The sequence below is a fragment of the Capricornis sumatraensis genome, chromosome 4, assembly GCF_032405125.1.
Source record: "Capricornis sumatraensis isolate serow.1 chromosome 4, serow.2, whole genome shotgun sequence".
NCBI classification, from domain to species: domain Eukaryota; kingdom Metazoa; phylum Chordata; class Mammalia; order Artiodactyla; family Bovidae; genus Capricornis; species Capricornis sumatraensis.
The window spans coordinates 69,459,049-69,471,268 of NC_091072.1; the positions used below are offsets into that span (position 1 = coordinate 69,459,049).

Here is a 12,220-nt window from a genome sequence, read left to right on the forward strand (position 1 = left end):
AATTGAGTTAAATGAAAATTCAGATTCTATCCCTTTCCTGTAATTCCTTGATGATATAACATTATCTCATAGCACAAGAGGTACGTAACAGTAGAAATACTTTAGACAATTTACTGGAATTTTGTTTCAGTTACTGAGGTAGAAATTGGCCATGTGTTTTTCCATTAAAAGATACAAAAATTCATCTAAATGTATGGATTCAAAGACATACATTTTTCTCATCAGCTGTTTAATCATAATTTCCAATCCAAAGACTGTATAGAAATTCACTCCTTGATGTGTGTTTTTTATTTACCATGACTTACACTGGTGAGAATGTTACAAAGTAACATTGTAAAACACGCTGAGAAAACAGGATGGACTGTGTCACAAACAGTTAATACAGTATTAAGACAAGTTTTCTGGTTTCTAAAGAAAAGGTACTTCAGAATACAGTGTGAATCTCACAAATAACTCTGACCATTAAGTAAACAATAAAATTTTAATAAATAACATACATGAAAAACAAACATTTTTTAAAAATTACCTTATACCTAATAAAATAATTTCTCTGATGAAGATTTTAGTTGGATTCATCTTGGCATTGTTCAGTTATATAAAATGTTTCTACTGCACTTATTCTGATGAAATTTCACTGTTTTGGAATCACACGAGATGAAACCAACACAACTACAATATTGTGCCTTCTTGAAATGCTTCTATCCACCTGTAAGAGAAATTCGTTAGACTTGTAAAATGCAGTCATCCAACATATGGTAAGACAATACTACAGACCACAGCTATTCTCTTGGATCCAATTACCCTAACAGTATATTTAAGATCTTTTCTATAGCAAACGAGAATTCTGTATGTATGAAACTACCCTTTCATCTGGTAACTGGGACCAAAATTTGGCCTGAAGAGTGCATCTCTTATTTTTTTTTAATGGTCAATTTAAAATGCAAATGGCATATAAGTTATACCATAATAAATAAAAAGATTTTTTAAATGTCAAAAGTTTTCTTTAAAATTAACACATTTTAATATTCTGTAATATGAAAATATAGCAGCGCATGTGATATTAATAAACTCAAAGAGAAATTTATAAATTAGCCTGTATTAATTCTAAATAACAACTAAGCTGATTCTTTTCCTCCAACTACATTCAACTCTCTTGAAGGGATTTCTATCTTGTCAACTATATAAGGAAAAGATACATATTCAAAAGTTCAACAGCTAATCATGAACACAAATAAAAATGATGAGAAATGTAATATCAAACAGAATTGTAGGCAATTATTATTTTATCCAAATAACTATTTTTTAAAGAAAAAATAGCCATGTCATAATTTTAAATTATTCTTCAGTACCCAGAAGTAATCATTTAGATTAACAGCTATATATGGTTGGAAACCCTAATACAGACTGAAAAAAAAGGCTTATAGAGTATTTGTAATATAGTATCTGATTATTATTGAGGGGGAACATGTTTAATTCTGATACATTAGTTGTAACTACCTTAATAAAAGACAAGCCTTACTTAAAGCATTCTTTTAGATTTGTGTGTACTTTGAGAGCCTGGTGAGAAAACATGAGCACCACTTGGTGAAAATAATGCATATTTTTATTTTGAGGCCAAAATAAAAATCTAGTGAAAGGGAGGTGAACTGAATTGTTTTGTTCACAGAGGACCTCAGTTTCACAGAGATACTCTTCTTTATGTCAAGCAATCTCATGACATCTAAATAAATATTCGTTTTGGAATTTTGAAGAGACTATTTCAACCACTTCCATCTAAAATGATATACATTTCCTTCTACTCAGTCACTGGAAATAGCGTAAGAGACTCTTAATGTGTTTGACCTTCTCCCCAAAGATGTAAGTTAGCAAGCAGCTGTTTAAGCTCCTGCCGTTCCATGGCACGATTGACTCACTGGATTGCCAAAATCCCAGAATGTTTCAAAATAAAATTCTTCACCTCATTGGAGGAGAGGTCAAATACCTCCGCTTCCCTTCCTTGCAGCAAAGCAGCTTCATGCTGCTTCCTCAGAGGTCATGTGTACACAAAATATTTTGGACAGAACTACCTATTTTCTTTTCCTTTCTGCTTCCTGAAAATATTCCAGATACTCCTGCCCATCTTTAAAACAATTCTAAAGAGTTTGAATAACATTTTAAATCTTTCTAAATGGGATCTCTGATTTATATTCTTCATTGATCCCATGCATGGAAGTAGGTTATTTTTAAAATGAATCATTTAAAGTAACAATTTGAAATTTCATGTATGAAAAAAAGGCTAAATTACTTACTTCTGAGCTGAGTGAGCATCATCTGCTTTGAATACATAAAATAGCATGTTTTTGTGCAGTAACTGAAACACTCTAGACTCTGAATTCTCATCTTTGACTTGAGCGACTGTGAAGCCTAGTAAAGGTTGACTCTCCAAAGCTGCCACATCCTAAATTTACAAAGACACAAAGGAAGACAGACTTTCAAAATGATACAAAATTCAGACCTGCAACTTTTTATCTGAAAAGCTCTAATTTAATTTCAAACAAACACACATACATAAAACAATGATAATTCTAGCAACAAATTCACTTTTCATTTATTCAACAATATTTATTGGGCCACCCCCTCCCCACCCATCAGACAGACACTGCAGTAGACAGTTTCCAATGTGTTCATATTCACTGATTTCACATTATTTCCCTACCACCATGGGAAGTGAGTAAGTACATTACTTTCATTTTATGGATGCAAAAAACACAGCTCAGAAAGGTGACATACCCCAGTCTTACCAAACTTCTGCCTTTAGTGAAGTAGTCAGTAGTCACATGATATTCCCCAAACTTAACATTTTAACACTATGGAAAATTCCTAACATCTTTGAGTATCTTTAGATACAAAACAAGGACACTGTTCATGTCAAAAACAACAGTAATATCTCCCCCTCTCAAAGCAAAGCAAAAGCGTAGACAAACAGATTAGACAAACACTAATTATTTCTAGGTGGCACTATAAAACAAGACTCCAAATTATTCATGTTTACATTTCAGATCTTACCTCACTTGCAGCATATGTATATAGTACTTTATTTTTTATGACAAACCACAAGTGTTTCCAAGGTTTTTTATTGCCCTTTGATCTGTACAAGTAGCCACTCATAGAGGAATCTTCTGTGTTTGCTGATACCTAAATAAGCAAATCCCATACACAGTTTAATAGGTTTTAGACAAAATCAAAATTTAAAAAGACAAAATTGTTTTTGATCATTGATGCTGAAAGCAATAACCATAATAATATCGTGCTTAAGAATGAAACTGTTTATATTCAAAATCTGCTGCTGTACAGATTGAATATTGCCATTACCATGAGCATAAAATCCTTCCTTTTAGAAGCAATTCCAGAATTTTACCTGGTTTACCTGTGCTTGCATGTATAGGTTTCTTAGTGGGTTCCACTAGGTTTTCTGGGTTGCCAGGAGATGAATAACTTCAAATGACAAAAATGCCTTTTTAAAGCTGTGTTTTGGGGACAGTATATGTTGTTTATTGCTCTCATTTAGGGGTATTAGGGAAAATTCTTAAACCTTCAACTTTGTTTCTAAGATAACTCTAGATTTCTACAAATTATATCAACAGATAAGTAAACAGGAAATTCTATTTTTTTGGGGAGGGGGTCATGCAGCTTATAGGAATCTTAGTTCCCTGGACAGGGATCAAACCCCTGCTCCCTGCATTGGGAGCTCAGAGTCTTAACCACTGGACTCCCAGCAAAGTCCCAAGTGGAAAATTTATATCTAATGTTAAATTAGAATGTCTATTAAGTGCAAGTAAATCTGTATACAGAAATAACATCTTATATAAGACTACCAAGTAATTAAAAAAAAGGAAAACTACAACATTTACATTCAAAAGAGGTTTCTCTTAAAATGCAGTTACACTGTGAAACTACTGATAGTAAGTACTTAGGTTAACTGTTGCTATCATTGCCTGAAATATTTTGTACATTGCTCTTTTGGAATATTTTACAATTAATTTAATAGCCATATAAGACTAATCACAATACTGAATAATCATACACAGTCCTCTATTATCTTTTTAAAAGAAAAATTAGTGTTAAACCAGTTTAATCACCTAATTCACAAAATTTTCATTCTAATGATTCATTTAAAAAATAAGTGAAGTTATCGATTCAAGAGACACAGTCTGCCATTACTGAGTGTACTGAAGTTTTGAATGTATGTAATTCTAAAAGATGAATTTCTAAAAATGTACTGAACATCATGGAATAATTTTCCAATTCCTTAAAAAGTTAAACATAGGATTATTATATGATCAAGCAATTCCACCCCTAGGTATATAACCAAGACAAATGGAAGCGTAAGTTCACATGGAAATCTGTATACCAATGTTTACAGCAGCGTTATTCACAATAGCCAAAAGGTGAAACAACCCAAGTGTCCCTCAACAGATAAATGGCCAAGTTGTGGTATATATCGAAAAAGGAGTACTGTTCAGACACACACAAAAAAGTGCTGATGCATGCTATAACTTGGCTGAATCTCAAAAACACTGTGCTCAGTGAAAGAAGCCAAACATTCAGGATCATATGTTGCATGACTCCTTTTCCATGACAGCTCCAGAACAGACACGAGCAGGTTCACGGCTGCCAGGAGGTGGGGGGCGCGGGCGCGGGCGGGGGTGATTATCTGACACACACAGGGTGTTCTTACGTGGTGATGAAAAAGTTTTGAAACTGGAGCAATTCAGCAGCTATACATCACTGTGAATACACCAAATACCACTGAATTGTGTATCTTTAAACAGTTAATTATATGTTACATGAATTTCACCCCTGTTTAAAACAAAAGACAAAAACTCACAGGTTTCCAAGGAGACTACTTTGACTTGTATAGAACGTATTAGAAAAATGAATTTCTCCTGTGTGGCCACAGAGGCGCAAAGGAATGGTTTTCAAACTTCGGCAGACATACACCTGAATCACTGAGAATGCTTGTTCAAGTTTCTGATTCCACACAGCTGGGCCCAAGAATCTGCATTCCTAGTGAGTTCCATGGTGGTGCTGCTGCCACTCTGGAGGACACTGAGAACCAGCGGAGTCAGGGGAGAAAGCAGAGGTTTGAAAGTGGAAGGCCCGTTTGTGTGCTTGGGTAGAAAGATGTACAAAAGCGGACTGGAATTAGGTTGAGTCTAGTCTATAGGCCATGAAGAGTTTTTGTAGCCAAAAACTCTGTGGAGTTCTGACTAAAGAGGGGAGCACGTGTCAGAATTATAAACAGTGACATCAACATGGAGAAGTGAAAAATTACAAAGAACTGAAAATTATTTCAGTTGGTTAAAAACTTCAAAGTTTTTGAATGTAGACTTAGATTCAGGAATTGCGTGATAGAAGAAAAAGAGTTAAGAGGTATTCACCTAGCCGGCTTATCCAGTTTCACATGAAACTTGGCAAATGGAATTGTAAATCCTATTCTTACTATTTCATGAGACTGGCTATAAATCACTTCCTAGTATTTCAACAGCCATGATGAAATATGCTCAACTTTACATGAGGAACATGATCTTTGTCAAATTTTTAGAGTTCCTTTCTTCCACTTTTCATGATGGAACACCTCGACAGCAAACAAGCAAGAGAACAAAATTTAAAACGCTATTTTTCCTGGGCACAAAACCAATTAATCAACTAACCAAAATAGGAGTGACTAGAAAGGCAGGACTACTTGATCTCTTGACATCGGCTGATTTAACACTTGACTTTGAGGAACTGGGACAGGATATCAGAGATGCATATGGATTTACTCCAGGGGCAGGTCAAGCTTTGTAGGTTATTAAAACTTAAAATTTTTTCTGTTAAGTTGAAGGAAGAACAACCAACTATCAGTGAACAATCTACTATATCAGTTTTATATAACCTACTAATGCCGAAAAAAATTAAGCCATGTAGATGAGTAAATGCTAACAAAATGCCCCCAATGGTTTATAGACTTCTTCCCTCTGATAAGGGGTCTCCTCAAAGTAATTTTAAAAATTAACATGAGTCCAAGTTATCTTTACTTTCTATCACTGCTATAAAATGCTTTCCAAACCTTTCAACAGTCATTTTCTAAATGACTCAGGTCATAAGGGAGATAAGGGAGGCCTAAGCCATATCCATCTTCAGTATTAAAATGCATGTCTTAACAGTGGTAGGAAATGGCATCTTCCTTTATGAAAGAAAAACTAAAGTACTATCTGGGTATGAATAATTCAGCCTCTATCAAGTTGCAAGTTTAATGGAAACACTTACTTCTTTAAGAGCAGCTGGGATTTTTTTCTGTTTCCTCCCTGATGGAATACTATGTAAGACTGATGATAAGGCGCTGGAAGGAGATTTGTGATTTCCAGGGGATCCAAACTTAGGAGAGTGCTGGTGATCTAAAACAGACCAGGTACACTTATGGAACCAACGGTAAACATTCTGCAATTCAATTTAATCCAAGTCAATAAACACTGTTGTGCAAAAAATCCACGGAAGGATACTTAAGAGACTTGTGTCACTGAGGCTCCCAGGAAAGGAAGCCAAATGGGTGGAAGTTGAGTGAAAGGAAGACTTTCCACTGTCTATTTTTTACTTTTTTCAACTGCAAACCATATGAGAGAACTGCCCCTTTATGCCTTCAGAATTCTGAAACATGTTCATGTACTACCAACTTAAAAAACTAAATTGAAAAAACTTCTCTCCTGACTTAAAAAAAAAAAAAACTAACAAGATCATTTAGTATCTAATATATGACCAAATAACATTACATAAAATTTTCGAAAAGAGACTATAAGGCAAGAGGAGGCAGTAATTAATTTTGACTGCAGACGTTCAAGGAAAGCTGAAGCTGGCATCAAGGTATAAGTAGGAGTCTGGCAAGCAAAAAGAGGAGGAAGAACACTTCGTGAAGAAAAGTCAGCATAAGCAAAAGCACAGAGATATGAAATTAGATCATCTATTTGGAGGTGAAGGTGGAAAAAAGAGGATTGGTTCTAAGGACTGTCTTTTAGGCAGTGGGAAATTAAAAGCCTTCTGGGCTGGGAAGTAGACTCACTTTAGAAAACTAAATGTGACAGTAGGAAAGGGGAAGGTTTTGCAAGAGAAAAACCTGTTAGGAAAGTAGGACAGTAGTCAGATGAAAGATAATGAAGGCTCTGTTAGGGTGGAGATGCAGAAGTCAAGAGCAGGACAGATTTTTCGAAGATAAATTTGACAAGATTTATTGACCAAATGGGTGACAAAGGAGTATTCAACAATGGATTTTGAATGTTTGAGCCTACATTAGCTACTCACAGAACAGAGGGAGGAACATAAGGCTGGCAGAAGATCAGATGAATGTTTCTTTTTGGAAAATGTGTACAGAAAATAACAAACAATTCCTCTATTAATGTATGGATTTTGAAATAGCATGTCATCCAGTTCTATTCACTTAGACATTCTCATCTGCTAATGAAAAGCTATTCTTCATTGCTATGAAGGATCATCTTTTAAAAGTTTAGATTCTCTACGTTTCAGGAATTCTAACTAAAGGATCTTTTCTCAAAATGTAGACCTGAGCTGCATTCATCTTAACTGGAGGAATGGATACTTGCAGGCAGATATAACTCATCATTTTGTAGCTGGTAAAAAGCTGCACATTTAGATTTAGAATAAAACCTCACACATCAGTCCAAGTGAATAGAATAAGGCTAACAAAGTGCCACTTGGTATGTTTTCATAGAGAACTACTTGACTGATAGATAAAAATGAGTTGTAATACACATAGATGTGAAACTAGAAACTTGAAAATTACTCGGAAGCTAAAGTTCCCTTGTAACTGTTCGAAGCATTTCATCCTGTGATTATACTTCTACAATAGAATCCTTAGCAAAACCCTTTTTTGAATAAAAATAAGTTTCAGTGCAACCTTTCCTGGAATCATCACAAAATATGAGTGAAGAAAGCTTAACTATCCAGTGCTATGTGACACCTAGAGGGGTGGGAGATGGAAGGAGGTTCAAGAGGGAGGGGACATTTGTATACCTATGGCTGATTCATGTTGATGTATGGCAGTAACTGACACGAAACTGTAAAGCAATTATCCTCCAAGTAAAAATAAATAAATTTAAAATAAAAGAAAGAAAAAGAAAGCTTAACTAAATTAAGAAAGCAAGATACTTAATATTTTGAGAGAAGTATCACCAATTATATTGCTAATAGGCCCTATGACGATTCTTTTAGAAGGTTTTTTGCAAGCATCTGGGGCATAAAGGAATTTTCAGTTAAATCTTTACTTATACATTACCTAATTTCTGCAGTTCTTGGAAACAGTGTTCACATACTCTTGCTGGTTGATTTTTCAGGTAATCTAAGCCATACTTGTTTGATGAACAAGCTTGGCATACAATCTGCAAACACATTGGAATTATTTCATTTCATTTAGAATAACCTTTGTATCTAAACCATCAGGCACAATTTATAGCTCAGTCTCCTTTTCAAAACCTGTTCATAGTCATTGAGTCTCAATAACCACTCAGCAGAGCTATGTAGGGAACTCACACACAATACCACATTTGAAGAGGCCACAGATTATCACTGATTGCTTATGACAGATAATAACATACTAATGGAGTTAACAGGAGCAAAATGTTTAGAACAGTGCCTGGTGGGTAGTAAGTGCTTTGTTAGCTGCACCGTCATCACCGTCATTGCCATCATCACTGCTGCAACCATGAACATCTCTGCTGTACCTCTTCGTAGTGTCTGGACTGTACTAAATGTTCTCTAAATAACATCCATTAAATCTTTACAGTCACTCTCTGATTTCATTGTTACTATGCACATTTTACTGATAATGTTATGAAAACTTAGAAACATCACAAAGGGTAACTTCAACACTGAAAGTTTCCTCCTGTTAAGACCGTAGTATTGGGACAACTTGTAGTTTCAACAATTACCTATAAATGTGAGTATCTATTTAATTGTGAATTTGTTAGTTTTTTTTTAAAATGAACATGTTCTGCTATTGATATCCTAAAGTAATCTTGGGGTAGAAGGAGTAAGTTTCCTAACAAGATTGCCTCATGCTAAATATTTAGGGGGAGATACCAGTCATAAGACAGTATCTCTTTCCTCCCTACCCTACAATGGTTTACAAGGGGAAATACACTTCTTCACCATGTACAGCGTGGAGCTAATGAAAATCACAAGGGAAGTGAGTGTGATCCTCTCCAACCTTTCCGCAGGCCCGGCAGTGATGTCGTCTCCAGGTGAGAGTAAATTCACTGGTGCAGACCATACACATGGTGGCCCTGGTATCAGGAATCCAGATGGGAGCCTTAGATCCAAGAGGACTAACCTCGTCTTTATTTTCTGAGTCAGCCTGTAGAAGAATGACTTCTGATTATTTCTAGGCACACTGCCTGCTACAGCTCCAATCTTTTTATTTTGCACTGGAGGCTCACAATGCTGATGGTATCATTAAGGATGCGGATGAAACAGGAACAATCGTATTTTTCATCTTCTCAGGACATTAAGATTAGCTACATTCCAACAATCCCCTAGTGCAAAACTGTACTACCATTGGCTGTGGTAGTGCAATGACAGCTGATTAGTTTCTTCCTCAAACTACACTACTGTATTTTCTACAGTGAGGTCTTATAACCAGAAAAAATATGAATGCCCTATATACTATCCTAGACTGGTAGACATTAATAGAATAAACATTTAGGCTCTGAAATTATGCACATACCCAATCCTTCTGTGAAGCATATGCTGCTTTTCTAAACCCCTGGGAAAAGTTTAAGGTGAAATGGTTTGAAATGCACTTAAAAAACACACAAAGGAAAAGACAATACCTCATCAAGACTTCGACTAGGACAGAATGTGATTCTTTTCTTGGCATACTCTTCTATTGACCTGGAAATGGCTTCGAGCCATTCATCCCTTTCTGGGGCAGAACTGTTGGGGGCAAAAGAGGTTCTATCAGCCAGATGTCAGCTCTTCGGCTTTTTCTTACTTTTTTTCCTTCTGCCATGGCAACAGATTCCACCACCCTCCAACAATGTGAGTCACAGGCAACAACTTGGAGGTTTCTAGGCACAAATAACCAGCGGGCATTTAAAGAACATATGGCATTTTAGCAAACACAACACTTTTCTTCTTTCCAAAGATATCACTTTCTAAAACTGAATGGCTTTTGAGTCTCCTAAATTTGGAGGTATTTTTGTTCGATTTAAGGGCTATTCATGCCATTAATAATTGTGATTACTTATATAACCAAGGAGCTTCCTGAGATATAATCCTAGCTTTAAAAATATTCCAAGGAATCAAGTTTTAAATCCAAATTTACAACACAGAATACTAAATATTTTTAGGTTACTGAATACTCTAGAAAGGGCACTAGAATAAAGGAAATATATTTTTGGTGTCATAAACAGAAGCTGAAGGCATGGTTAATAAGGTAGAGAGCCTTCAGTGGTTATTAGGGCTCCTCTACCAATTCAGTCCATCACATTTTCTGTTCTTACCCTCAGTTCATCAGGCAGCGTGTGACCCAGATATAAATAGAAATGGGACAAATAGGGGGATAGCCTGCTCAGAAAAATGCGTTCTTGTTCTATGTTTTTGCACAGAGGCCCTCTAAAAAAATTCTATGGTGACTCAGAATCATTACCGATATCGGTGCATTTGTTTTGTAAACTCAGGAGGGGAGACACATTTTAGGTATTGTGTGTGTATGTGTGTATCTTTGTAGAGAGAAAGAATTTAATAATAAATGTAAAACTGTATCATAATAAAAATCCATTATAATAATGGGAATGTTACTGTGTAAGAAAATGTGCATTTTCTTATTTTTAAGAGAAGCATACTCAAGTATGCAGGAGTAAAATGACCTGATATTTGCCATTTGTTTTAAAGTACTTTTAGAAAAAAGGAAAATCTGTGGTAGAACCTTGGTAATTTTTTGAGTCTTAGTGACCAAATATGCAGGTTCGTTGTAGTCCTCATTCTAATTTTAAGTGCGTAACTTTTAAGTAATGACTTTAAAAGGAAAAATTCCATCATAAAAAATTATACAAATAGGCATATTTTGATGAACCCAGAACACATCAAGGAGATACTTTAACCTTCCCCACCATAATCATTCTCAGAAATGAACCTTCTAACTAAATGGCTTCAGTACCATTTAGAAAATGCACTCATACAGATATTAAAAAGAAGGCATCCAGTTTACAAACAAAATTTTAAAACTAGTATATTTTTCAAAGTTTCATTATATACCATAACCAAAATAAAATAGAAATAGCCCCTATCTCTCTAAACCAAACCAAACCCACCTCAATTACCTCTACTATTCCAGCATCACTGTCCCACTAGCTGCCGCTAATTTAACACTGACCACATTATCAGCCAGTTGTGCTGAATGCTCTCTGTGCAAATGCCATCACACCTCATATCCTCAGAGGAATATCTCTCTCCCTCAATCCCAATTTCACACCCCATCTCCATCTATAGAAAAGCAATGTGAAGACTTGAACCGTTAGATAATTTGCTTTAGATAATATGATGCTCAGGATGCTCAGGTGCTCAGTCCTGTCTGACTCTCTGTGACCCCATGGACTGGAGCCCACCAGGCTCCTCTGTCTGTAGGATTCTCCAGACAGAAATACTGGAATGGGTTGCCATTTCCTTTCCAACGGATCTTCCCGACCCAGGGATCAAACCTGTATCTCTTGCATCGGCAGGCAGATTCTATACCTCTGCGTCACTTGCGATGCCTTAGATAACAGGCTGCCGTAATAAATGGTGACTTGGTATCAGACCCAGGTGTGGCTAAGGAGGGAACCCTTCACCACCAGGCCATCTCTAGCCCCTGTTCCTGTCCTCTGAAAAGTTGTGCTATGAGAACACGGGCCCAGGTTCTGGGTAAACATTCATAAAATATTACTGTCCCCCCGCCTTCTCTCCTTCCCCAACTTTTCACTGGAAAAGGTAACAGAAGGCAGAGAGACAGATGGCTAATGTGAGGATTGCTGTCTGATTTTTCTGGAGCCCTGGGAGCATGTGGAATGTGATTCGACTGCAAATCATGTCACATATGCTGTTCTTTCATTCGGTTATTCCTGGCTTTTTCTTGTGTGGGCTTCTGCCAAAACAATGTTTATCAGCTCTTGATAAAACACGTCTCAGAGACCACACACATTTGCCTCGAGCA

At 36.1% G+C, this 12,220-nt stretch overlaps 1 protein-coding gene across 1 annotated transcript in view; it reads right to left on the reverse strand.

Annotated features, from left to right (window-relative positions):
* Positions 1–360: 360 nt before the first annotated feature.
* FGD6 (FYVE, RhoGEF and PH domain containing 6) overlaps positions 361–12,220 on the reverse strand; it is a 103,507-nt gene continuing 91,647 nt past the window's right edge. The window contains exons 15-21 of the mRNA XM_068971209.1: positions 9,861–9,963; positions 9,239–9,385; positions 8,309–8,411; positions 6,292–6,419; positions 3,046–3,174; positions 2,289–2,437; positions 361–706 (exon numbers count right to left, since the gene is read on the reverse strand). Of these exons, the coding sequence (XP_068827310.1) occupies positions 670–706; positions 2,289–2,437; positions 3,046–3,174; positions 6,292–6,419; positions 8,309–8,411; positions 9,239–9,385; positions 9,861–9,963 (796 nt within the window). The 3' untranslated portion in view covers positions 361–669. The remainder of the gene's footprint in view (positions 707–2,288; positions 2,438–3,045; positions 3,175–6,291; positions 6,420–8,308; positions 8,412–9,238; positions 9,386–9,860; positions 9,964–12,220) is intronic.